This window comes from Macrobrachium nipponense, chromosome 7 (genome assembly GCF_015104395.2).
Source record: "Macrobrachium nipponense isolate FS-2020 chromosome 7, ASM1510439v2, whole genome shotgun sequence".
Lineage (NCBI taxonomy): Eukaryota > Metazoa > Arthropoda > Malacostraca > Decapoda > Palaemonidae > Macrobrachium > Macrobrachium nipponense.
Genome location: NC_061109.1, coordinates 100,784,878 through 100,811,976, shown reverse-complemented (window position 1 = coordinate 100,811,976; position 27,099 = coordinate 100,784,878). Strand labels below are relative to the sequence as shown.

The 27,099-nt window shown below is 43.9% G+C and overlaps 1 protein-coding gene across 1 annotated transcript in view; it reads right to left on the bottom strand.

Annotated features, from left to right (window-relative positions):
• Positions 1–27,099, bottom strand: part of LOC135217661 (DNA repair protein RAD51 homolog 2-like) — a 198,034-nt gene that overhangs the window by 112,188 nt on the left and 58,747 nt on the right. The window contains 1 exon segment of the mRNA XM_064253628.1: positions 14,262–14,379. Coding sequence (XP_064109698.1) covers positions 14,262–14,379 — 118 coding nt within the window.

The window sequence follows — 27,099 nt, the reverse complement described above, 5'->3', positions numbered from 1 at the left end:
GTGTAACTGGGACGGCCTGAATGAAATGCTGTTGCTGCTGTGTTTCTGGTAAGGTTGGAACCTTCTACTGTCTTCTTTAGTTTTTTTACCAGCAGCAGGGACGGTCTCTTGTTTCCTCTGGAAGAGATGCCCCCATCTGGTCTCTAAGGCTCTGGTTAAGCCTAGCAGCCTCGTGGTGCACCTCATTCACAGAGGCCTCTGGGAAGAGGTCCGCACCCCACATGCTGGAAGCTAAGTCTATTAGGCTCATGCCTGATAGTTGCCTCCTGCAAGACATGCTTTCGGCAGTTCCTTCTGGCTAAGAAGAAGTCAAAAGCATCGGCTTGAACCGTCTGAAGCTGGGATTTAGCCAGTATCTTGAACAACGTTTCTGTAGCGTAGGACAGGGCAGCCATCTACGTAATGATAAGGGAGTTAAGAGACCTCCCAAATCTTGTACGGGCATCAAACTCTGCCTGAATAAAAGGGTATCAGCAGTCTTGGAAGTTCTCACCAAACTGATCCATCGCGCAGTCTGGCTTCAGCTTACCTAATGAGAAAGTGGCAGGTAAGTTCTCCCACAATTCTCCGAAGGCCGGGAAGAGCGGAGATGTAGATTCCGCCTCCCTCAACTGTGGCATGGGCTCGTCTTTAAGGACTGCCTGAAGAGTCGCTTCTACTACCTTAGTAGCTAACGGAAGAGAAGCCTCCTCCTCCGTAGCGAAGATAGTAAAGGGACTCTTGAATGCCTGGAGTTTGGTGTTGGTACAGTCCCAATCCTCCAGGCAGTGAACCCATTCCCGCTGTGCATGATCCCTACTATATAGCACAGTCTCTCGGGAGATCTTATCCTCTCTATTGAGAGCAGTGACGGTCAGCCTAGCATATCCCATGAAAGGCTGAGTCAGTCCGGGAGGGTAGAACTCGAAGTCCTCAATCCTTCGAGTTCCACACTCCAGGATAGAAATCATGCCGTCCTTGAAGGGGGCATAAGCGGCCACTCTCCATGGGTTATCCATAGAGAAGGCTGGTAGAGATTCATAAGGAGGTAACTGTAAAAGACCAGTACCTGCTACAGGGGAGCTTGGCTGAGGGGCCTGGTTGAGGCCAGCAAAGCGGTCGTCGTGCTCTCTAACTCGGTTAGAGAGGTCTTGGATAGACTGACCGGACTGGTTAATCGTGTTTGACAGCTGTGCAAACATCTGCTCAAACTTGGAGCCAAGAGAGCCAACCATCTCTCCCACTTGCTGCATCACTACTGCTGAGAAAGTGGTGGGATCAAAAGAGCTCGGTCCCGCCACCCCAACAGGAGTTACCGGAGTAGATCCGGTAGATGCCGGAGAAGGCGTTGGCTCGGCCGGAGCGCGAGCCTTCTCCTTAGAAGCCTTGCTTCTAGAGCTCTAAGAATAAGAAGAGCTAGGCTTCGCTTTCACCGCGTCTGCGTAGGAAGTCGTAGCCTTCCTAGCTGAAGAAGACGACGACTTCTTAGAAGTCGTCTTATGTAGGGTCTTCTGTTCTCTCTGTCCCTTCACCTTCGGGGGTACAGAGAGAGCGGGAGAGCGAGCAGGGATCTCAGATCCCGTGAAGCCTTGAAAGGAAGAGGAAGAAGGAACAGGAGAAGAAGATCCAGGAGCACCCAAGGAAAGACCTTGGGCGCCCGACACACCTACCTCAACCAACAAATCCTCTGCCCCTACCGCCATAGGCTCGATATTCAGGTCCAGGTTGGCCACATCTGGGACCGGCTCCTGCGTAGAGACGGACCCGAACGCCTGCTGCACCTCCTGCTGAATAGAGGCTGATGCGTGGGCCGCCGATGGGTCCACATACCCCGTCGCCTTGCCTCCGTGGAAGATCTGGACGGCAGCTTCTTATCGAGCATATAAGGCTGGCCCTTGGCGGCGTTCTCCCGAAGACCGCCCACCCAAGCCTTCAGGGTTGCCAGGGCGACTTCCTTCACGGCGGCAGCCTGGAAGAGAAGGCGATATGAAGCTTCTAGCGGCGGAGATACGGTTTAAAGAAGCTTAAAACTAAGGGTTAGTGGATGATAAGACAAAGAAATGTCCAGGAGTAAACTTACCCCACCCAAAAGCTGACTCACGAGGTCATAGCAGATGGTGCAGCCTCCGGGTGCCAAAACGATCAGTAGTTGTTGGTTGGTGGCACACGGGGCGTGGGTCCTACACTCTCATGGGCGCAAGGGTCGTACAACGTCGCGTTGCAACCTGGGACCTGGCAGTTGGTAGCCTGTAAGTGAGAGATTACATGAGTATCAGGTGCACACTTACAGCCTAACAAATACTCCGCTGCATGCCGGAGCATGTAAGTTAGATTAAACCAGAGCCCCGCCATAAATACGGTGGTAAACTAGGCGGTTGGAGGAGGTCTGAGGCTACGCCGGAGACAGGAAAAAAGATTCCAACCAGGAGTGGTGAGGAGCCATGAAACCACGACGGAGAACGACGGAGATAGTACAAAATAAATTAAAACTAAAAGTCACCGTAATAGTAAGGGTATATCCGTATAAAATGAGGTATAAAGCTTTCGTCTACTAGAGGAGTGCCCGGGTAAGGAGCGAGCTCTCCTCGGTAGCGAAAAAAACAGGATATAGTAGGCAAGCAACAGACCACTAGTAATTTCCCACTCCGCCCACTGGCGGAGCCAGGCGGACCTATAACCGAAAGAGCCCCGGCTTCAGCGGAGGCTCCGTCCGTTAAGGTAAGGGAAGGGTGGGACTGGGGAAATGGGGGGGGGGGGGGGGGTGTCCCGGCGTACACACGGCGGAAGAGAGAGGGGGGGTGTCGCTACCCCCCCCCCCCCCCCTCCGTCTCTACTATACCCGCTCGGTAACCCGGTACCCGAGACAAGTGGTCGCCCTATACCCCAGCTGGTATGGAGCTCCAGGCCTCCTCGGAGGAGAGGGAGGAAGGCTACGGTGGGGTTGTCGTGACAACCAGGAGGATCCACCAGACCCCTCCCACCCCTACACCTGGTAGGGAGGGAAAGGGGAAGGGTAAGGTGCTAAGGGACACGTGATCGCAGGTGGCCTAAGCCGCGATAGCAACACAACCACAGAGGGGCCACATGAACCAGTCTGTACCAACACATGGCACAAAGCACCTAGGCTAGCCTAACACCCTAAATAACACTGATAATACATCGTAAAGGAGGAAAAGACACTTTTAGTAAAAGAAAAAGAAGCCCAGGAGGAGGCGAACTGATCCGAAGAACAGTCGACTACTCGGAGCCAGCGGTAGCCGATGAAGAGCAAGAGCTGGGATGCTGGGCCAGAAAACACAGTATAGCCCTAAATACCAAACTAAGAGAAAATGGTAAAAAGGGCTGTGTCCTAGCTAAAAAACGATGTAATAATACGATGAACGTAAATATAAAAAGCCCATAAGCATAAGATGTCCCAGTATGGGAGACCGGGAAATCTTAAAACACGAGACGGCACACGGCCGCCACGAGTCAACCGGGAGACCGTATATGACCTATAAAAAGGAAAATACTGGTCCCTGGAAGACTGAAATACTACTTATGAGGCACTTAACTTAGCCGAAGCAATTGCAGCTCGTTCCATCGTAATGGTTGGTAATAATCCGTGAAAAAACAACACAAGGGAAAAATGCACCTAGCGCTGTAAAGCTAAAGATTAAGGATGACCGCTAGGGGCGCTGCTGTCCGTGGCGGTCGGAGTAGTAGTAGTAGCGGCCGCATCACCCTTTAGTATCAGCTCTCTCTGGTGGGGATTTTATGTTGGAAGGTCTAAATGGTAAATGATTCGTGGTAGTGATCCTACTCGCCTCTATTCCCATACCGACACTTCTTTTATAGAGTGAGCGAGTCAGTTTTACTGACATTTCTTGATTTTATTTTTTCTCTGTTAATTTTAGTATATATATATATATATATATATATATATATATATATATATATATATATATATATATATATATATATATATATATATATATACATATATATATATATATATATATATATATATATATATATACATATATATATATATATATATATATATTATATATATATATATATATATATATATATATATATATATATATATATATATATATATATATATATATATATATATATATATATATATATATATATTATATATATATATACATATATATATATATATATATATATATATATATATATATATACACTGCGCGTCAAAATAATTGTCGCGTTTCAAAACGCGACAGTTTTTTTGCCGCGAATAAGGCGACCCCCATATCTATGGGGAAAAAAATCGGCTGGGAGAAACTGACTAATTGGCAACACAACTGAGCCATTGTCTCACTCACAGCGGGAAAAAGTATCCAAAAGTTATCGGTCAGTGTTCTTAAGTGATTTATGAAACAGTAGACATCGATCGTGACCTGCCTGATTTTTTGGATCACGCTTCCAGAATTTTCTTGTGAAAGTGTGTGTGTACGCTAGTGTACTATGTCTACAGGGTATACCTCATTGAAAATCGTGTACGAGTTGTGCAGTTACACAGTGAAGTTATAAAACTGGCGAAATTAGTTGAGAAAATTGGTGTAAACCAGCGAACTGTGCAGCGCATTTTGAAAAATACACGACAATGGAGACCAGGAAGTACCTCGTGTTCTACAAGTTCTGGGAGGCCACGTATCATTAGTAACAGGGGTTTAAGAGTGCTGGGCAGGGATATTGAAGTCCAATCCGACCCTTACTGCAGAGAACTTAAGGTTGCAAATCCGATATAGTGGCAGGAGCTTCTGTTAGGACCATACAGCGGCGCTTGAGCAAGGACTTGAAATATTCAAAAGTGAAGGCGCGTAAGAAGCCGCTGATAACCACTAAACAAAAGAAGACTCGACTAATTTTGCACGTTCTTACAAAGACTGGGCTCTGGCAAAATGGCGTCAAGTGCTATGGAGTGACGAAGCAATTTTTTGTGTTTCGGACAATAAGGGAAAGTGTGTGTGGCGAAAGTCGACATCAGACCCGCTGGACCCCAAGTACCTTGCCACGTGTGAAATTCCCTTCTTATGTAATGGTATGGGGTTGTTTTGGTTATGGTGGTAAAGGTAATTTAGTAATATTACCTCGTAACAATACTGTTAATAAGGACTCGTATTACACAACTGTTGAACGAGAATTTGGAGGAATCTTTTGAGCTCAGTAAAACAAGTATTTTCAGCAGACGGAGCGCCTTCGCATACTGCGAAACAAAATATTAATTGGTTCAAGGACTGTGAATTGATTTTATACAAGACTGGCCAGGTAATTCCCCAGATATTTGCCTATTGAAAATCTTGGGCGATTATGAAAGAAAATTACAGGACGTTGACACGACAACAACTGAAAAGTTAGAGACAGAGTTGAAACGTATCTGGGACAACCTTGACGAGAAGCTCCGCAAAAAACTTGCAGATTCCGTCCCCAATAGGCTTAAAGAAAGTTCGGAAACGTCGGGGAATGCCTATTAAATATTAGGCTAGGAGTTGGTGAGCGTTAACCTATTTTTTTTTTTTTTTTTTTATTACTAACCATGATTTTTAATTAATATTTTCTTTTCCGCAACATGTTTTTCTTACGAAATCGCTACCACGACAGTTTTTTGACGGGCACTGTATATATAATATATATATATATATATATATATATATATATATATATATATATATATATATATATATATATATATATATAATATATATATATATATATATATATATATATATATAAGATATATATATATATATAGATATATATATATATATATATATATATATATATATATATATATATATAGTATATATATATATATATATATATATATATAGTATATATAGATATATATATATATACATTATACATATATCATATATATATATATATATATATATATAGTATATATATATATATATATATATATATATATATATATATATATATATATCTATATATATATATATATATATACTATATATATATATATATATAGATATATATATATATATATATATATATATATATATATATATATATATACTATATATATATATATATATATATATATATAGTATATATATATATATATATATATATATATATATATATATATATATATATATATATATATATATATTATATATATATATATATCTATATATATATATATATATATATACTATATATATATATATATATATATATATATATATATATATATATATATATATATATATTATATATTATATATATATATATATATATTTCTGGGCTCAACCTGTGTCGCTCCGTGAAATGGTTCCTTTGATACTATTTCTAAGGTATAAATATTGCTATTCATCCCAGAGAAAAAGAGAAACTATATAATGCCAAGATAAATGGCTCGCTCACCTTTAATAAAGGTGTCGGTATAGATAAAGAGCAAGTGGATACCACTACCAGAGGTCACTTGCCATTTAGCTTCTTCCTTCGACATAACCCCAACTACGGAGGAGCCGAACTATAGCCCTCGCTAACCTCTACTACTACCGTGAGCGCCTCCGACGCCTGTGACGTCATTCCTTTGATAGCCGTCATAGCAGACACAAGCGTTTTTTCTTTTGTGCTGTGCCATTGCTATTTTCGTCTTTGGAATACTCCATTCAAGATGTCTCAAGCTTCTGCATCTAAGTTAAGTCCTGCTTAAAGGTTTTTAGATCTCATTTTATGAAGATCTTCCTTGTTTTGATGTTATTGGTGTGAATAAGGTAGCGGGAGCATCATCGTTCCCGCGCCGGTTTCTCCTCCGACCGCATGGCGGTCTTGGTATTCTTTTGATCTCCCTTACCATCAAAATTACCCTTTAGCAGTATTTTTATGCTATCTATGACTGTTTGATATTGTTTCATGCACTAGCTTGATAATTTTATTTTAGTCTAGCCTTCACGGGGACCCCGTACTCTGACCGCATGTTTCGGATCTTAGCCTAGCCTAGCCAGATTCCGTTTCGGTTAGAAGTATATTTATTTTACGTTAGGACTGTGTTCTATCGTGTTAGTCCTTGCACCTAGTCTCCTGTTCTCGATTTATCACAACATACCGACTAGCCGCTTGGGTTAGGCTAGCATACCCCAATCGTCAGATTGGCAATTAGCCTACCCCTCTGGACATGCTTTCTCTCGCTCTCAATTTTATTTCCTTTCTCCCCGTGTTAGCCTAGCTATTTATTATCGTTATTACATATCTGTTATTATTATTATGGTTATTGTGTGGCTATGTACGACTTGGTCGGCCTTTGGTCCACTGCATCGCCTGGCCTTCCTCACCGCGTGTCTATCACCTGGCCGGGAGGGCCGCTGGCCGATCGCAGGCGAGCCACCCTGTTGCTGGTCTCCCCCCCTCCCCCTCGCATCCCCCTCCGCACCTTGCCCACCCACATTAGTGGGTGATGACTCGCCCGCTCATAGCTAGCCACCCGAGTCTGCGTGAGAGGGGGAAGCGCTCGCGGGGGTAGTGGGGAGGAGACCCTCCAGCACTCAGGGCTGCCGTACTCAGTCGCTTAGCTCGGGGCTCGGGATTATCCCCCTCCCTTACCGTACCTCGGTCGGCCTTCAGGCACGGGAGGTGGGGTTCCCCTCCCATGCCCCCCTCTCCCCTCCGCTCCGGCGGTCTCAGCTCCGGCCACCACTGGACTGTTTTATGAGAGAGTATCTTATGAGCCTTGATCCTACTCCAGGGCCCCTTATGGTTCGTCCATATCATACATAGCGCACACACACACTCACACATACCCTTTATGATATTATTATTATTATTATCATATTCGGTCTGGAGTTTCACTCCGGGGGTTCTGTCTCATGTTCTACTTTTACGGTTTCACGTTCCGAGAGCTCGGGTAGGCTTCATTGACATGGTTGTCCTGCTCCGGACAGCGAGTTAATAATCACCTCCCCCCCCCTTTTTTAGCGTGCTAACTCGTGGGGAAGTTTAACATTGAGACAGCTACCCCCCATGACCACTTTATGTTATAACCATACACAGTTTCATGTACCATTTATTTATGTTATTACTATGTCTCCGGACCTACTCCGGCATGAATAGAATATTTACATGTTACTTACATACTATATGTACTCTTTATTCGTCGGCTCCACTCCGGCGCCTACGAATATTGATACACTAGATTTTCATACTTCCCGGAGGTTGTCATCGGTACTCATGTATCCTTTGACTTACAGGTCTTGTGTTGTCAAGAGGGTGCCTCACATGTTACGCCTTAGTTGGCGAAGCCTCCACTGTGGTAAGTATTACTCTCCGCCGCAAGTGTTCCTTGAGTCCGGTGATGTTATTGGATATACTTTTATGTGTTCATATTGACTATTACTTGATTCAGTCTCGACCTCGGTCGTTCCCTCTCTCTAATACTAACCCTCTCTTGCAGGGCTCTGATGATGGGAAGAAAGCAGCGTTGACGTCGCTTAAGGCCTGGGTCGGGGGCTTCGGGAGGAACTCCTCGAAGGGCCACCCGTACATCCTGGCCCAGGACATGGCGGACCTCATCTTCCCCGGAGCGAAGAAGGGGTCAGTTGTTGACCCCCTAGTTGCCGGCCCCCTCATCGCCGATATCCAAGCCCTGGTATCGCTCCCGGTGGAGGGTGACTTCTCAGAGGACGTCACAGACGTCGTGGCGGCCCTCAATTTAGACATAGAGCCCATGGCTATCGACTCCATGGGCACAGGTAAGGGTGTAGTAGAGGCAGGCTCCGGGGGGACTCAGGGACTTTCCCTGAACCCTTCCCCTTCTCCTTCTCCTGATCCATCTTCTTCCACTTCTTTCCGGGGATTCACAGAGAAGCAGCGGTCAGTACATCCTAAGACTTCTTCCGTGGTCCCCATGGTTAAACCTTCTACTAGCAAGTTCGTGAAGTCCTTGCCGATGAAGTCAGCTCCCTCAACTGTCACTAGCACCCCGGCTCCCCACCCCGGGGTGGTCAGATCAAGGGCAGCTTCTTCATCTGCGTCGAGGTCCCCCAAGCACAGGTCTCGGAAGGAGAGGGCTCAGGCACCCCCCTTCGACGCTGATGCTTTCTCCTCCAACATCTTGGAGAAGATGGGAGATGTTGTAGGGAACTTGGTGAACGCCAAGTTCGGTTCGATTCTCTCCCAGCTTACAAGCTCGGTTGAGGCCTCGGGTCAGTCGATCCAGTCCCTAGCAGAACGACTGACAGCTCAGGAGAATGATATGACGGGCATTCGGGACTCAATCGCGGCAGGACCTTCACAGTCCGCGCAGGTATTAATACCTTCCATCATGCCGGACTCCCGCCTACTACCGGACTTCAAGGCTGCCAACCCCTGGAGGATTGCGACACACGCTCCATTTGTTAACGGGATGCTGACTATTGAGGGCATTGGAACTCAAAGGCTGGAGGACTTCGAGTTCTATCCTAATGACCTTCAACCCCCATTCGTGGGCTACTAACAGACGCAGCCATGATGAGGGAAGACAAAGTCCCCAAGGAGACGGTGATCCTTCCTCGGGAACAGGCACAACACTTGGCTGAGGAGCCTGGAAGAGTGGGAGTGTGAGAACTCCCGCATTACGGCCTTTAGAAGCCCTTTCACCATCTTTACACCGGTGGAAGGCACTCTGCTCCCACTTACCCTTAAGGTAGTGGAAGCGACCTTCCAGGCAGCTCTTAGGGACGAACCTATGCCTCAGCTCCGGGAGACGGAGCCCACCTCTCTCCTGATCCCCGGCTCTGACACCTACTTTGAGGGTGCGGTGCCCACCTTCTCAGTAGGCAAACTTAAGCCTGACTGCGCCACCGCTCTCTTTAGTGAGAGGGTTCCCAGGTTGTCGGACTCTCTCATCCAGACGGAGTTCGACGCCCGGACCAGGTTGGCAAGGTCCCTCCTCCTCCATGACGACAGTGGAGATGACGGCTCTTGTTTACCAACAAGAGCCGTTGTTCAAAGTCACAGCAAAAGGAATGCTGCACACCATGCAGTGTGACCTTTACGACTTTTTAGTCGCAAGGAGGAATTGTAGGAAGCATGTCCTGGCGGAAGCCACCATCCGACATGAGCCTAACAAGCTCATTGCTTCCTCAATTTGGGGGACAGACCTCTTCCCTGCTCCAGTGGTGGCAGAGGTCTTGCATGAGGCCTCAAAAGTCAATCAGAGCCTCAAGGTCAGGTGGGGCCTAGTGACTAAGAGGAAGCCAGAATCCTCCGGCTCAAACCCTAGGACCAAGAAGAAGCCAAGGAAGTTTAAGCCCTTCAAGGCTCCTCAACAGGCGCTAGTCCAGACAGTGCAGGTGCCCCAAGGACAGCAGCACGCCTCCTCTAAGAGTCAGCAGCAACACCAGTTTTTGTTTCTGACTCCGCAATCGCAGCAGCCCCAACCTTCAACCTCCTTTGCTGTCTCACCGGCCTATAATCCGGCTTTTGAGGCACAGGCCTTTCAGCCCTTTAACAGGTTCGCTAGAGGCAGCAGAGCTAGGGGCCCCTCTCGCCATAGAGGATCTGGCAGAGCCGCAAGCAGAGGCAGAGGCTTCCAGGGGAGCGCGCGGTGGTCGTCCCTCGGCAAGTCAGCAGTGAGAGTCCCAAGGTAGGAGGGAGACTGTACCTCTTCCACCACCGGTGGAGGTTCAGCCCTTGGGCTCAAAGCATCGTGACCAAAGGTCTGGGTTGGAGTTGGCTAGATGGCCCTCCTCCAACCAACAATTTCTATCAGAAACCAACAGCGGAATTGAATAGAGTATACTCAAGATCTCCTTCTCAAAGGAGTAGTTTCAAGAGTCAAGAACTTGAAGTTTCAAGGACCCTTGTTCAGCGTGCCAAAGAAAGACTCAGAAAAGCGAAGAATTATCCTAGACTTGTCCCATCTGAACTTATTCATTCATTGCGACTTATTCATTCATTGCGACAAGTTCAGGATGCTGACCGTTTCGCAGGTGCGGACCTTACTTCCCCGTGGGGCCGTCACAACCTCTATAGATCTTACAGATGCCTACTATCATGTTCCAATAGCCAGACACTTCCGTCCAAGAATTGAGGACGCAGGGAATAATGCTAGTGGCTTATCTGGACGATTGGCTCATTTGGGCAAAGAACCCCGAAGAGTGCAAGAAAGCAACGGTCAAAGTAATCAAGTTTCTGGAACACCTAGGTTTTCAAATAAACAAAACCAAGTCCAGACTAACACCGGAATCTCGGTTCCAGTGGTCAGGCCTTCAGTGGGACTTGCAGTCACACACTCTATCAATTCCGTCGTTGAAAAGGAAAGAAATAGCAAAATCCACAAAGTAATTTCTCAAACAACATCAGGCATCCTGGAGGAGTCAGGAAAGAATCCTGGGCTCACTCCAGTTTGCCTCAGTTACAGACATCCTTTTGAAAGCCAAACTCAAGGACATAAACAGGGTTTGGCGTTCCAAAGCGAACTGCAGATCCCGGGACAGGTTAGCCTCTATCACAGCGATCTTACGGAAACGTCTCCGCCCCTGGACGGAGGTAAGCAATCTATCAAAAGCAGTACTCCTTCAGTTTCCCCCGCTGTCTTTAGTGATCCACACGGACGCCTCACTAACCGGGTGGGGAGGGTACTCTCAGTACAAAAAGGTCCAGGGAACCTGGTCCCCACCATTCCGCCAGCTACGTATTAATGTACTGGAAGCCATGGCAGTGTTTCTCACTCTAAAGCGGCTCCGGCCAACCAAGAAGTCACATGTCAAGCTAGTTCTAGACAGTGCAGTAGTAGTCCACTGCATAAACAGGGGCGGATCCAAGTCAAGCCACTTGAACCATGTCATGATAGCCATTTTCTCTCTGGCAAACAGGAGCAAATGGCACTTGTCAGCCACTCATCTAGCAGGAGTAAAGAACGTAGTAGCAGACGCTCTGTCTCGCTTCGTCCCTCTGGAATCGGAATGGGCGTTAGACAAAAACTCATTCACTTGGATCTGTCAACAAGTCCCGGGGCTTCAGGTAGACCTCTTTGCCACGGAGTCAAATCACAAACTCCCTTGTTATGTGGCACCCAACCTGGACCCTCTGGCCTATGCCACGGACGCTATGGCCCTAGATTGGAATGTAGGGAAAAAGATTTACCTATTCCCTCCGGTGAATCTTCTTCTGAAAGTAGTAGCCCCCAACTGGCCCAAGAGCAATTGGTTCCCTCTACTTCTAGAGTTAAGCTCGGCCTCTCCGGATTCCCAATCCCAAGCTAACCCAGTAGTGCAAATCGGACTGTGTCCACTTCCTCAAGAATTCAGAAAACCCTAACTTTATGGATTTCATGAAGTTTGCGGCTCGCAGGAACGCGGACATTGACCCCCAGAATATTTCATTCTTGGAGTTAGATAAAAGGGAATCTACCTTGCGTCAATATGACTCGTCCGTTAAGAAACTAGCCATGTTTCTTAAAGACTCAGACACGCAAGTCATGACCACGAATTTGGCCATATCCTTCTTTAGATCATTGTTCGAGAAAGGTCTGGCAGCAAGCGCTATTACTACTACCAAATCAGCTCTTAAAAAGATCTTCCAATTTGGTTTTAATATAGACCTTACGGATTCTTACTTTTCCTCTATTCCGAAAGCTTGTGCTAGACTTAGACCCTCCGAGAGACCTAAGTCAGTTTCTTGGTTTCTGAATGATGTTCTCAAACTGGCCTCAGAAATTGATAATGATTCTTGTAATTACATAACTCTCCTGAGGAAAACTTTATTTTTACTAAGTCTAGCCTCAGGAGCTAGAATCTCAGAACTGTCAGCCTTATCAAGGGAGCCAGGTCACATTGAATTCCTTCCCTCAGGGGAAGTTCTCCTATCCCCAGATCGTCACTTTCTGGCCAACCAAAAAAATGAGACCCACAGACAGGTGGTCATCATGGAAAATCCTACCACTCCCCCAGGACAACTCTCTATGTCCTGTTAACTCTAAGAGCTTACTTGGGTAGAACAACCTTAAGATCCTCAGGTCCGTTGTTCATTAGGGAAAAAGGTGGTACGATTTCCTTAAAAGGGATCAGACAACAAATTTTGTACTTCATTAAACAGGCCAGCCCGGATTCCTTTCCTCGTGCCCATGATGTTAGGACAGTGGCCACCTCTATTAATTACTTTCAACATAAGAATTTTGACGATCTTAAGAAAAATATACAGGCTGAAATCCCCGACAGTTTTAAACGCCACTATTAAAATCTTTGGAAGCCTCAAATTCTCAGCAGTGCAGTCGGAAACAGTTTCCCCTGACACTGCTTTATGAATTCTACTCACCATTTCCTTGTAGCCTTCCCTTCTACCTGCCTCATTGCACCCTTACTAGTTAGGTTGCCTCTAGTGTATATATCTTACCTTGGATGTAGTTGCTTCATTCATTGTTATTTGCTTGGGATTCTGTCCATTCTGTTATTATATATGTTCAACTTGTATATTTTTACTATAGACTACTTGTTTACATTTAGTTATCCTTAAGTCGTAGGCTAAGTAATTTTAAGATTATTTGTCTAGTAATTTTAAGATACTTAACAATTAAGTTATGATTTGTAAGCCTTTGTATCTTTAAGTTGATCATTATACCATTAACCTTACAGGTGTTTGTTTTATACCTTCTTAGTGTTTGTGCAGTCCCCCAAGCTTGGTGAACCAATTCTCCGGCACTATTTCACGGAGCGACACAGGTTGAGCCCAGAAAAGGGATTTTGACGAAGGAAAAATCTATTTCTGGGCGATGACCTGTGTCGCCCAGTGAAATCCCACCCTGCAGTTAGTATTCCTCACCCTGCTTACCCCAAGCTTGGGTGCTATCTTCAGGAATGACGTCACAGGCGTCGGAGGCGCTCACAGTAGTAGTAGAGGGTAGCGAGGGCTATAGTTCGGCTCCTCCGTAGTTGGGGTTATGTCAAAGGAAGAAGCTAAATGGCAAGGGACCTCTGGTAGTGGTATCCACTCGCTCTTTATCTATACCGACACCTTTATTAAAGGTGAGCGAGCCATTTATCTTGGCATTATATTGTTTCTCTTTTTCTCTGGGATGAATAGCAATATTTATACCTTAGAAATAGTATCAAAGGAACCATTTCACGGGGCACACAGGTCATCGCCCAGAAAAGAAAGTAGATTTTTCCTCATCAAAATCCCTTTTTTTCAGCTGATGCTGTACCATTCCAAGGCAGAAACATACGTAAACTATGAGGTTTGCACAAAGTTGGGAAATGTATTATGTAAAAATGAATGAGTTGAGAAATATTGTCAGAGTTGAAAATAATGTTTCTTACCAACAAATTCAGAAATGTTCCCAAACTGAAGGCCACCATGCAATAGTGCATCAAGCTTATTATTACCAAGTGGGATGCTACCTTTAAATTCTGTCTCTACCAATATCCAGTGCCTTGCCTAAAACATTAATACATGAAGAAAGCCTTTAACTACATTAAGAAATGTACATTGCTCTACAAGTGTGATTACTAACTTAATATAGTACGTATTGATATAATACTCCCAAAAGAGAGAGAGAGAACAACTGCATTTTTATAACTACAAAAAAGCTATGCAAAATTGTAGTTTAAGATAACTGCCACTATTTCATAAATACAAACCTTTTCATTTTATTCATAACTTAATTCTTGTTATTCAGCAGACAACTAAGTATGTAGTACTGAACAGTTCCTTACATTAAAAAATAATTGTTAAAAAGTACTCAGAGTCCAGTACTACAAAAAGCCTCCTGCCTTGCCTGTCAAATGCCAACTCTCGAAATATGGATGAAGATAAAAGGTATGCTAAATCATTGGGGGTATTAGGGTGGCCTACTTCCACTGAGAATTTTATCAGACTTATGATATACAGTCTTCTAAAAATGTTCAATGTATGGAAACGAATATAAACTTTCGGCCAAAGGCCAAGTTCTGGGAACTAGTAGGTCACCAGTGTTCAAAAGGAAAGTGAGAGTAAGAACGTTTTAAAGGTGTAACAGGAGGAAAACCTTGTTAGGAGAGGGTGGAAAGTAAAATTGAAGAAGAGAATATGAATGGAGGTTGTGTAAAAGGAATGAAAGGGGCTGCAGCTAGGGGCTGAAGGAATGCTGCAAAGAATCTTAAGTAATGCCTAAAGTGCAAAGCGTGAGGTGCACTGACAATTGTCAAGGTATGTCATTCTATCCAGTATGAAATATGCTTAAAACTGGTACTAGCATCCAACTTAACCCTTTCACCCCAGCTGTAACACAGACATCTGGGATACTGTGGACATCTCTTGAAAAGGGATTTTGACGTAGGAAAAATCTATTTCTGGGCGAGGAAGCCGTGTCGCCCAGTGAAATAGGTTCCTTCAGCACTATTTCTAAGGTAAGATATTGCTAAAATACCAGAGAACTGCTAAATTGGCCCTGCCAGAATATTCCAGCTCACTCACCTTCATATAAAAGGTGTCGGTATAGATCTGGGGCGAGTGAAACTCACTACCACGGCACCCACTCCAATTAGCCTCTCCTACATCAAAACCCCCAAGAAAAGGGGAACCGTTCTACGGCTTTTTTAATATGCTCAATGGGGCCATTTCTTCCCATCGGCCTTGCTGTGCTGGGAGGGTTAACCGGTAATATATTATTTGCTTCGTTCAACATACAATTATATATGATTCTACACAACCGAGCTGTGAGATCAGGGCTGGGTAAAAAATGATGCATGCTGGTACCAAAGCCTTCACTGTTTATAAACCAACATATGCCTAGTGTCCTTTCAGACCTATGAGTGCCATTTCTCTAAAATAAAAGTGCAATAAAATTTGACTTACATCTCTAGCAAACTGCATTACGCATTTCAGCTAAGGAACACAAGCAAGGCTCTGACTTGACACTGAGCTTAGTAGTGATAGAATAGTCCTAATCAAACCTGTGTTTAGATGATTCCTCTACAACAAATAGTATTGGCAAAATAAAATTCTGGAAATGGGTCTGCACAACACGTATATACATGAGTAGTGTTCTCAGTGGACAAAGAAGAGCACTTTCTCCATCATTTATAATGCATTCACTTAAAGCAGAAATGACTTATGGTGAAGTTATGTTGCTCTCCTTAGGGCACTGTTATCAGAATTTTTTTCTTATCTCTGCTTTTCCCTTGCAGTATTAGATTAATATTAAACTTTCCTTACTCTCTTTTGTCTTGTACATTTTTGCACGAATTTATGAGTATTTCAGGTTTTCATAGATTGTCTTTAACTTTCTCCACTTTTTTCTGTCTTGTGCATTTTTTGCTCTAGTTCCTAATTGGTTCAGGTCTTCATACATTGCCTTCAACTTTCTCTACTTTTTTCTGTCTTGTGCAGTTTTAGCCCTCGTTCATAACTAGTTCAGCTATTCATACACTGCCTTTCCCTACAATTTTCTGGCCCTCAGTACTGGTCTTCATTATGCTACTCCCCAAACAAGTGTAATACATTTCTGACAAACTGTTATACCTTGTCATATGCTCAAACCATCTTAATCTTTGTCATCTGCATTTCCATGGCAAATAATAACCAAAATGATAATAACACATTATTTGGCTTAGTTCCATAAAATGATTGTACAGTTCAATTATTCTCTTAAAGGAGGTAAGAAAAGCAGATACAGCCATTCAAATAAGATCCATGAGAGGGTTGCCTTAACCCTTCACTCCCAGGAAACCAACAATAATCCTTTAATTATCCGGACTGATAGAGCCAAGGGTCCATCAGATGATGGCAAGTAAAATAATCTAAGGGTTTCATGTTTTTGTGATACAGTAACTCCTATAAAACATCGGGCCATCATAAAACGAAGTGCAGCAAACACCGGTAAAATAGATTTTTTAGCGTTCTTATTATTTGTTATTTTGATAAATTATTTGTGTAAACTATGACACAAACTGTCATATTTGTTGCAAATTGATGAAAAAAGGGTAAACATACTTTTTTTTACAAACAATACATGTATACACAGTGCTTGGTGGAAATGAAAAAAATGCTGTGTAGCCTACTGCAATATGTCACATTTCAGAGAAAAAAAGGAGGTTGTTTGTTTTTTTTTATTAAAGTGTGGAGTTTATTTTGTTACAAATATGGGGAAATAAGGAAGATATTTGATTTTGCACAAAGTTTTCAGTTGGTTGTTGATAAGCATATTTAGTTTTTATGGCTATGCGGCAGGTAACCAACAACAAGATAAAGGTATAGAAATGGCTAGTACTGACAAGGTGAGGTAAGGAAATGTAGGTACTGACAAGGGGAAGATAAGAAAAAATGTGGTACTGGCACCAAGGTAAAGGTAAGGAAATGTAGAGTACTGACAAGGTAAGGTAAGGACAATGTAGTACTGACAATGTACGAAGGAGGTAAGGAAAGGTACAGAATTTAGACCTTGAACACCTGAATTGTATTTATATAGGGATTATTTTGTTATAAGAGAAAGTATTTAGCGTTTACGGTTATGCAGTAGTGACAAGGTATGGTGAGAAAGATTACTACAGAATTTCCTTTGCACACTTGTAGATTTTTTATTTGCAATTATCCAGATTTCATCATTACCTGACAGGGCCTAGGGTCTAATGATCCAGATACCTGAAGGATTACTGTACATGGCAATTACACAAAACCTTGACCACAGTCTTCTGCTGCTCAGTAAGCAACAGTACCAACAGTGCACACAAGCAAGAGCCCATGCAAGGCATAGAGAACACCAGCTGAGGCAAAAGCTTCCATCACATCACAACTCAGACGGAAAGCAGCTAGCCTGAGAGCAATTCATCATGCAATTTTCTCATGACCCACACCAGTGTTGTTCAATCACCCCTTTCCTCTCCATTTCCCTCCTTATCAATAAGCCAATTAGCATACATACAGTACTCAGCTGTTACTTTTTTGTTCCCATGCAATCTTTACTTAACACATCCATTAGTGCAGTCATGTATTAAGTTGCCGTCATTGTCCCGAGAATTGCAATACTAATGAGACAATGGAAATCTTTAGGAAAGCTGGATTCACAAACTGAATTTAGTATATAGTGGCAGACTAAGGAACAAATCTTTATATCCAAAAAATTATATTATATTCAATGAAGGCAAATACTGTAGAATATGTAATATGTGCATGTAGTATGACACTGTGAGAGGTAAATAGTTTTGCTTGGAATTTAACCTTGATTCAGAGGAAATAGAAAGGAGTATGATTTTATTTTATGTAACCTACTCAAAATATCCATTAGTAAAAAAAAAAAAAAAAAAATGATATTGTTATGATACAATAAAGTTTGTTCATACTTACCTGGAGATATATATATAGCTGTATTTTCTGAAGTCCGACAGAATTTTAAAAACTTCCGACACAAGCAGTGGTCGGCCAGGTGGTTAGTACCCATTCCCGCCGCTGGGAGGCGGGTATCAGGAACCATTCCCATTTTCTATTCATAATTTTTATTTCCCACTGTCCCTGAGGGGAGGTGGGTGGGTACTTGATTATATAGATCTGCCAGGTAAGTATGAACAAAAACTTTATTGTATCATAACAATATCATTTTGTTCATGAAACTTACCTGTCAGATATATATATAGCTGAATCCCACCTTTGGAGTTGGGAAGGGACAGAATAGAAGGATTTGGGAAACAAATGCATGCAGATGATTTACATCTTGGTTACCACCTGTTAGCATAGCTGGCTTCGTGGTTACTGCCACGTAAGTCTGCTTGTGCTACTAGAGTTGCCAGCGAGGTAGAGACCTATATAGCTGGTGCACTCCAGATGATCTGTCAACAGGGGCGAGACCACGACGTGACTAGACCATATTGACCATACCATGATGCTAAGAAAGTAAAATAAATATATATATATATATATATATATCACCACCTGACCAACCTAGCCAAGTTAAGGTGTGTTAACTAAGGCTTAAGAGTTAAGAAGTCGCCGTTGTCGTCGACTCAACAACTAAATTAAGAGCTCTTCCTAACCATTTTCTACAGGATAGGATAGTGGTACTTCTTGCCCCCAAGATTGTGTCTGCAGACACGTATGGCCCTAGCGAGCAGCAGATCTCATATGCCATCTTCACATCTCGCAGGGAGTGTGAAGTGAACACAGAGTTGCTTCGTGCTAAAACATGGTACTCAGGATGTTGCTGAGTGCCATGCTCTGTTGGAAATGCTTCCGAGGCCGCGCCCTCACCTCGTGAGCATTCAGATAAAAGATTTCAAATCTTTGTGCAAACACAATGAAGGAGCATTTTTGAAAGAACTCCTTAAACACTAAAGCCAGGTGTTCTTCGATATGGGCAAGTCTGGTCTTTTTCGGAAACACTGCAGATTGCCCGATTGACTTCGACTTTCTTGAGTTTTATGTAGATAAAACTTGAGAGACCCGACTAGGGCACAGGACTCTCTCTGGCTCCTGCCCACTAACTTGTGCCATCCTTGCTTCCAAGCTCCTGGCCCACGGACAAAACGGGTTACCATTCTTAGGCCACAACGGAAGGGTTAGAGAGCACACCGCCTTGTGTTCTCTAAAGCCAAAAACTTGTGACGATGGCTTAAAATCTCACTAACCCTCTTTGTCGTATCTAGGGTGGTTAGAAGAAAGCCTTCCTGATCACATGCAAGAAGTTAACAGGTAGGAGAGGTTCGAATGCTTTGACATCAAGAACTTCAGACTAACGTCTAAGTTTCCATATTGAACAGCTTCGTCTGGACATGCACAGTCTAGGTCCGTCGTACTAAAGTCAGGTGACCGACCAGTTGACCAGTCAGACGAATCAAGGACAGCAAGGCTGTACCCTGAAGACCCATAAGGCACTATTCTTCGCTGAAGGATGAGGTGTCCTGGACTGCCTGGTCGATTCAATCTAAGCAAACCTTGGGGGTGTATCAACGCAACCCAACGTCGTCAGCGAAGATCACGCAACCCAACGTCGTCAGCGAATCAACTCCTGACTCGAGCTTCTGGTGCCAGGAGAAAGGAGCGAGGAGCAAAAAGGCGATTCAGTCCCGAAGGAAGAATGCCTGACAGTCCAACCTGGTCTCATGTTACACGATCATCGGGGGTGTATAAACGCAACCGACTTCGTCAACAAGAAACTCAGGGCTACTATATGTCGCCTGATCTCGCACGAGTGTCTGACTCCGAGAAAACAGGTGAGACAAAAAGTAGATGGTGAGCGAGGTTCGAGATTCCACAGAACTCAAAGATCGTGAAGGGCTTTGTTGTTTGACAGACGCAAATCTCTGAGCCCAAAGGCCGTCAACAACATATTTGCGTATTCTTTAATAGTTGTGACTGCCAGCTTATCCCATTCTTCAGACGGAAATGGAAGACGGTAATCTTATTCCTGTCAACATCTCGATAGCCTGAACGTAGTCCAAGACTCCAGAGCGGAGAGGTTATAGGTACCTTTCGAGTTAGAGTAGACCGACTCTCTCGGAAAAGGTCCTTGGAAAGTGAACTAGGAAGTATGTGCCTCTGTGAATCCAGGATCCTGAAGGCCAACATGGGCGATCAGCGTCATTGTCGCTCCCTGTGACGTCATAAATCCTCTTATTACATTTCCTAAGCGATTGAAAAAAGGGGAAAAGAGACTAAATATCCATCGCCGTTCAATATCATAGGATGGCGTTAATGGTACCGATCCCGGATCGAGAATAAGGGAGCAGAGAAGAAGAAGCCTCTTCGTCCTCAACAGATCGAAGAGAAGAATGAAAGGGCGTCCCTAAAGTCTCCACAACTCTCAACTTACTTCTAAAGAAAGATTCCACTCGGAAGTCAATAGTTGCTGCCGTCGATCGAGACGATTCGTACGGACTTTCGCAATCCGGTAACGAACCTCTAGAGGATCGTTACATTCTACGCCTGTTGTTATAATAAGCTTTCTCTCGAAACTCGAACAGGGACCGAGAGAAGATACTTCTTAAGATATGGGAGAGCTGTGGAATATCAGAGTTGATCTGGACCACTGGTTCCCAAAACTCGTTACGAGGACTGGAGGGACTACCGAATCGCTTTTACTTCTTTCAGATTAAGATCCAGGACATCTGAAACCCTATCCAGATGTCCGGCACCTTCCTTCTATCACCTCAGGTGATAAACGCATGAGAGATGTTCAGAATCATTCCTAGATCTTGAATAATATTTCAGTTTCCCGGTAGGAAAAAACTGTGGTCTGAATTGCAGTCTATTCGGGGAAACAAACTTCTTCAGGAAGGAAATGGTCCCCAGCAAGCTCATCCATTCCCCTCCCCGAGTATGCTTACTTCCCTAATAAGGCTGCGCTTTGCTAAGCAGGAGAGCATATAAAAGTGCAATGTTGCGGTAGACTCGTAGTTCTATACCGTGCAAAAGGTAACGAGCACCGAAAGGATTAAGAGATAACTCTGTTGAACATAGTAAGGCAAAACGAATGCAACGTTTATTCATTCACGTAAGAAATCCCCTCAATCTTAGGCTAAAGTCCGTGATTGTAGGGCAGAGTTTACAGTTAGTCAGTCAATCCCGCAGGAGAGACGTAACCGCCAGCACAGAGATACGGTTAGTCAGTCAATCCCGCAGGGGAGAGAGACGTAACCTACGGCGCATGACAGCGCCCGATCTGTTACTGGCTCGGTTGGACTGGGAAGGACAGCACAGCGTGACAGCAGCACCAGCCAGCAGCTTACGAACGTCGTCTCTTTAACTTTATGTCTGGGTTGCCAGCTACCCTATTCTACGAAGAAATAGGTCCGTATTTTTTGAGCCGAAAGACTCTCAAGCTGGTATATTTAAGCGAAACAGAAACGCTAAATATATAGATGCGTTTGTGTCGTCAGAACACTACCATACAACGGTAAAAGATAAATCGGAAACTCCTGGAAGGCTGCAGGGAGTAACGTTACATGTCCTTAAAATAAACAATAGACCTCTCGGTTGCCATCCGAAGAGGTAACTACAGCAAGCGTATATGACTTGAACCAACCAGAAGTAAAATAACGCAAGGCAAAATATGAAATTATATCACAATAAAGTTTGTTCATACTTACCTGGCGGGCATATATATAGCTCAATTCGGAAATACAGCTACATACATATCTGACAGGCAAGTTTCATGAACAAAACTTACGAGAATCGAAGCAGTCAGCTCAAGCTTCTTATGTTACTGGACATAAGCGTTCATTGACGTAGTCTACAAGTCTATTTCTTGTACGAGTCTGCGAATGACGAATGAGAGCTCTTCCGAATCTTGTCAATAAGAGCTTATTCGCTTACGCAATATCAAGTTAATGAGATGTTTGTCAATGAGAACTAACCCATTTACGGGACAAAGAGATATTTTGTCAATGAGGGGATACCCACTTACTTGACAAACGAAAGTATATTGTCAATGGGGGAAAGTCACTGAATGGACAAACGTAATCCAGGGAGTCAAGCATTTAATTTTTTCGATTCCCGTCTCAAACGAGGAAGGGGACAAGAATCCTGTTAAGAGACTGGGCTTACGGCAGGTTAGAAACGACGATGTTCAATTCCGGCAGGCGTAGTCCCGACTAGAAACTAACAAAATCTATCATCTGAAAAACCCTTTCAGATGGGCTAAAAAGCTTGCAAAATTATCCTGGAAGAGGAAGAAACTCTCCAACCAGCTTCCTCTCCCGTATCACAACTAATGCCTGCTAAAGCTTAAATTTATTGGCAGTATGGCAAAGGAAGTCCTGTCTTGCGCTTTCCTGAAAAGCGTCCTTTTTGATGAGTGCCTTTGCAAGAATCCCATGAACGTTGCCGAGAGTCCTGACGTGCAGGACATCGAGCCTTACCATAACCCGTAACTGCCTTATCGCAAAGTCTTGACTGCGGTAGTGGCAACTTAAATTTATTGGACCGAATGGCAAAGGTTGCGGTAGAGCAAACGAGATCTTCCCTTGAGCTTTTCTTAATTCCATCCACCTATGCGAAAAGCAATATTAATTGACAGAGACCTCTTGAATTCACGAAACCCGATGTCTTGCTGGGTTTCGAAGAAGAAGTTGTCTGTTCACTTTAAACTTCCTCCGAAGCACTGCCTACTTCACATTCTTTGCAGGTGAGGTAGAAGGTATCACCGGAGGTAGAGGTAAACATTCTTTAGGCCCATATCTGAAACAAGAGCTTGAAGAGTTCAACAGAAACGTTCAGCCAGGCGACACACCTGGCGTGCGCTGGTGCACGCTCGGCGTCCACTGGCGCCGCGTCGGCGTCCACTGGAACGCGCATCGGCGTCCACTGGAGCGCGCTCGGCGTCCACTGGCGCGCACTTGGCGTGCACCCGCGCGCGCCTGGAGTCCATCCGAGCGTCCCGGGCGTCCGCTCTCAAAAGCTTCCTGCTACTATGACTTCTTTTACGTATTTCTCGGTGGAAAGACGGACACGAGTTCAGGCGACGTTCGCCTTCTTACTTCTCACTGAAACGCATAACGAGAGAGAGAGAGAGGACGTGAAGCGTCCTCTTCTATAAAGATGTTATTGTTATAATACAATTAAGTTTGTTCATACTTACCTGGCAGATATATATATAGCTGTATTCTCCGAAGTCCGACAGAATTTCAAAATTCGCGGCACACGCAGTGGGGGGCGAACCAGGTGGTGGTACCCATTCCCGCCGCTGGGAGGCGGATATCAGGAACTATTCCCATTTTCTATTTCATATTTTATACAGTGCCACTGTCTCCTGAGGGGAGGAGGTGGGTGGGCACTTTAATTATATATATCTGCCAGGTAAGTATGAACAAACTTAATTGTATTATAACAATAACATTTTGTTCATGAAACTTACCTGACAGATATATATAGCTGAATCCCCACCTTCGGATGGTGGAAGAGACAGAATAGGATTTTTGGGAAACTAAATTAAGTAGATGATATACATCTTGGTTCCTCACCTGTTAGCATAGCCGACTTCGTGATTACTGTCACTAAAGTCTGCTTCTGCGTTACTAGAGTTTGCCAGCGAGGTAGAGACCTGTAATGCTGGTGCGCTCTAGATGATCTGTCAACAGGGGCGTGACCACAATGTGACTAGACATAATGACCTATACTTCTGAGGGCAACGAAGCTAAAACCACCACCTGACCTAACCTATTAAAGTTAGTTCCATAACTTCTAGGCTAAAGAAAAGGAACGCGCCTCAAGCGACCAACCCTTCAAAGTTAAAAGCACACCTATCCCTTTTCTATAGATAGGATTCGTGTTGCTTCCTGCCCCCAATAATATATCTACGGATGTATGGTCCTAGCGACTTACAGATCTCAAATGTCGTCTTCACATCCCGTCGGGAGTGTGAAGCGAACACAGAGTTGCTTCGCTAAAGCGTGGCACTCAGGATGTTACTGAGTGTCATGCTCTGTTGAAATGCTTCCGAGGGCCGCGCCCTCACCTCTTGAGCATTCATATTAAGAAAAAATCTCAAATCTTTATGCAAACTAATGAAGAGACTTCTTAAAAGAACTCCTTGACTATAATGCCAGGGTGTTCTTGGACATGAACCAGTCTGGTCTTTTACGGAACACCGCAGATTGTCCGTTGACCTCGACTTACTATAGTTTTATTAAGATAAAACTTGAGAGACCCGACAGGGCACAGGACTCTCTAATGCCTTTGCCCAATAATTTGTGCCATACCCTTGGCTCCAAACCTTCGGGTCAAGGGTTAGACAGGTTTTCGTTCTTATCAAGAACGGAAGGCTTAGAGGACAGACCGCATTATGTCCTTTAAAGCTAACAAAACCTCTGATGATAGCTAAAAGCTCACTAACCCTCTTTGCCGTGGCTAGAGCGGTTAGAATGTTAGCCTTTCTGTCACGTGTATTAAGTTCGCAGAAAGGATAGGTTCGAAATGCTTTTGGCATCAGAAACTCAGACTACGTCTAAGTTCCATGCCGGAACCTGCGATCCAGAGAATTTCAAGATCTCCCCAGACCTCAAAGATCGTGAAGCTTGTTGTTTGACAGAACCGAATCTCTGAGCCTAGAGGCCGTCAACAACATATTTGCATATACTACAATAGTTAGGACTTCTATCTTATCTCGTACTTCATACGGAAAGATAGAACATAAAGAAATTCACAGAGGTCGAGTTGGAGGAACAGTCATTTCCCTTCACTATCCAGAAACGGCCCGCTCCGATTGAACACTGAAATAGGCAGCACTGCTTTGCCTTGGCCAAGAGACTGCCATTAATCTAGAAGATCTTATCGCTTCTCGATAGTCTGAACGCCTTCAGACTCAGAGAGGAGAGATATTAGATACTTCACTAAGTGACGAAGTTAGATTACACCGTTCTCTCGGGAAGGGTCTTTGGACAATTCTTTCTGAATTACCTGACCTCCTGTGAATCCAACCTCTTAGAAGCCAACATGTGGCGAATAAAGCTATCCTCTAGGATCATGAATAAGGGAACAACTTAAGAGGAAGCTCCTTCGTCTTCAAAGTTACGAAAAACTTAACGAAAGGACGCCCTCAGTCTCTCCTCACTTTCGAAATACTTCTAAGTGAGGATTACTCAGACGTCAGTAGTTGTTGCCTTCGATCGAGAAGACCCGCACGGACGTGCACTAGTTTAACGAACCTCTTGAGGACCGTTACGTTCCGTGCCCCAAGCCCATACCAATTCTCTGTTCTTGAGCTATGAAAGAGCTGAGAAATTATCCGAGATGATTTGGGCCACTCGATCCAAACTCACCCTTCGAGGAACTGGAGAGCCGACCAATTTGGCTTCCAATTCTTTCAGACAATGTGCCAGAACATCTGTTCCTCTGTTCGGATGTCTGGCACCCTCTCGCTATCACCCGAGGTGATCCTCAAGCCGTTGAGAGAAAATTAGAATTATTACAAGATCTTTGATGTATTCCAATTTCTTCGTGAGGAAAAATTGTAGAGGTCTGAATTGCTGTTTATTCAGGGAAAACAAGCTTCTCCAGCGAGGAAATGGACCCCAGCAAACTCATCCATTCCCTCACTCAGCCTGCTTCCTTCCCTAAATAAGGCTGCACTTTGCATAAGCAGGAGAGCATTATTATAGTGCTATGCCGCGGTAGATTCGTACAGAGATCTGTTACCGTGCGGTAAACCCGCACCGAACAAGTATAAGAGATATCTTGTTGAAATTTTCTAAGTAAACGGAAGGCATGTCATTCATGATTACTAGAAATTTCCTCAACCCGAGGCTAAAAATCCATGATTGTATTGCAGAGAGACGCAACCAAACGCGCATGACACCGAGCTAGCCGGTACTGCGTAGATCACATCACAGTAACAGCAGCCTTGTTCATCGTCTCGCACTATCTGCCTGAGTTGCCAGCTACTCCTTTTACGAAGGGATAGGTATGAAATTATCGAGCAAAAGGAAACTCTCAAGCAGGCATATTTAAACGAAACAAAATTCGCTAATACAGAATCTGAGTTGGTGTTGTCGTAACAATACCTGGAATAGTTATTCTTACTCCGAAAACTCTTGGAAGGTTGAAGGGAGTGTCAAATAAATACATTAGAACAACAGTTCTTTCGGCTTCTATCCGCAGAGGTAAATACTATATGCGTATATGACTTGACCCATGCGTTAGCAAAATGACGCAAAGATAAACTACGTAAGTATTGTAGTAATTTAAACATCGAATTCTCTACTACATCTTTCCTCGACGAGGAAGAGAGAAAGAAAGGAAAACGACTGTCCACGTTCTAATGAATGAGACTTTAAAAGAACTCCTTGACTCTTTGCCAAGAAAAGGGAGTAATATTCGAATAGAGATCATCAAGAGAGAACGAGGATCGAAAAGGGACCGTTCAAAGTTCTTATGATATTGGACATAAGACTTCCTGGATCTAGTCTACAAGTCTTTTTTTCTTACTCCCCGGATGAGCCTCTGAAAATGAATGAGAGCTCTTCGAAATTTGTTAATGAGTTTATCCGCTTAAAACGATAAAAACGTTAAAATCTATGTCAATGAGAACTACCCCATTTATGAGGGGTCCCCCACTTAATGACAAAAACGTTTAGTATCTTGACAATGGGGAAAACGTCCTTACTAGACAAAAACTATTGCACTTTGCTAATAGGGGAAAACCCTTTAACATGACGGAAAGTCACCCAGGAATCCGAGTATATAATCTTCCCG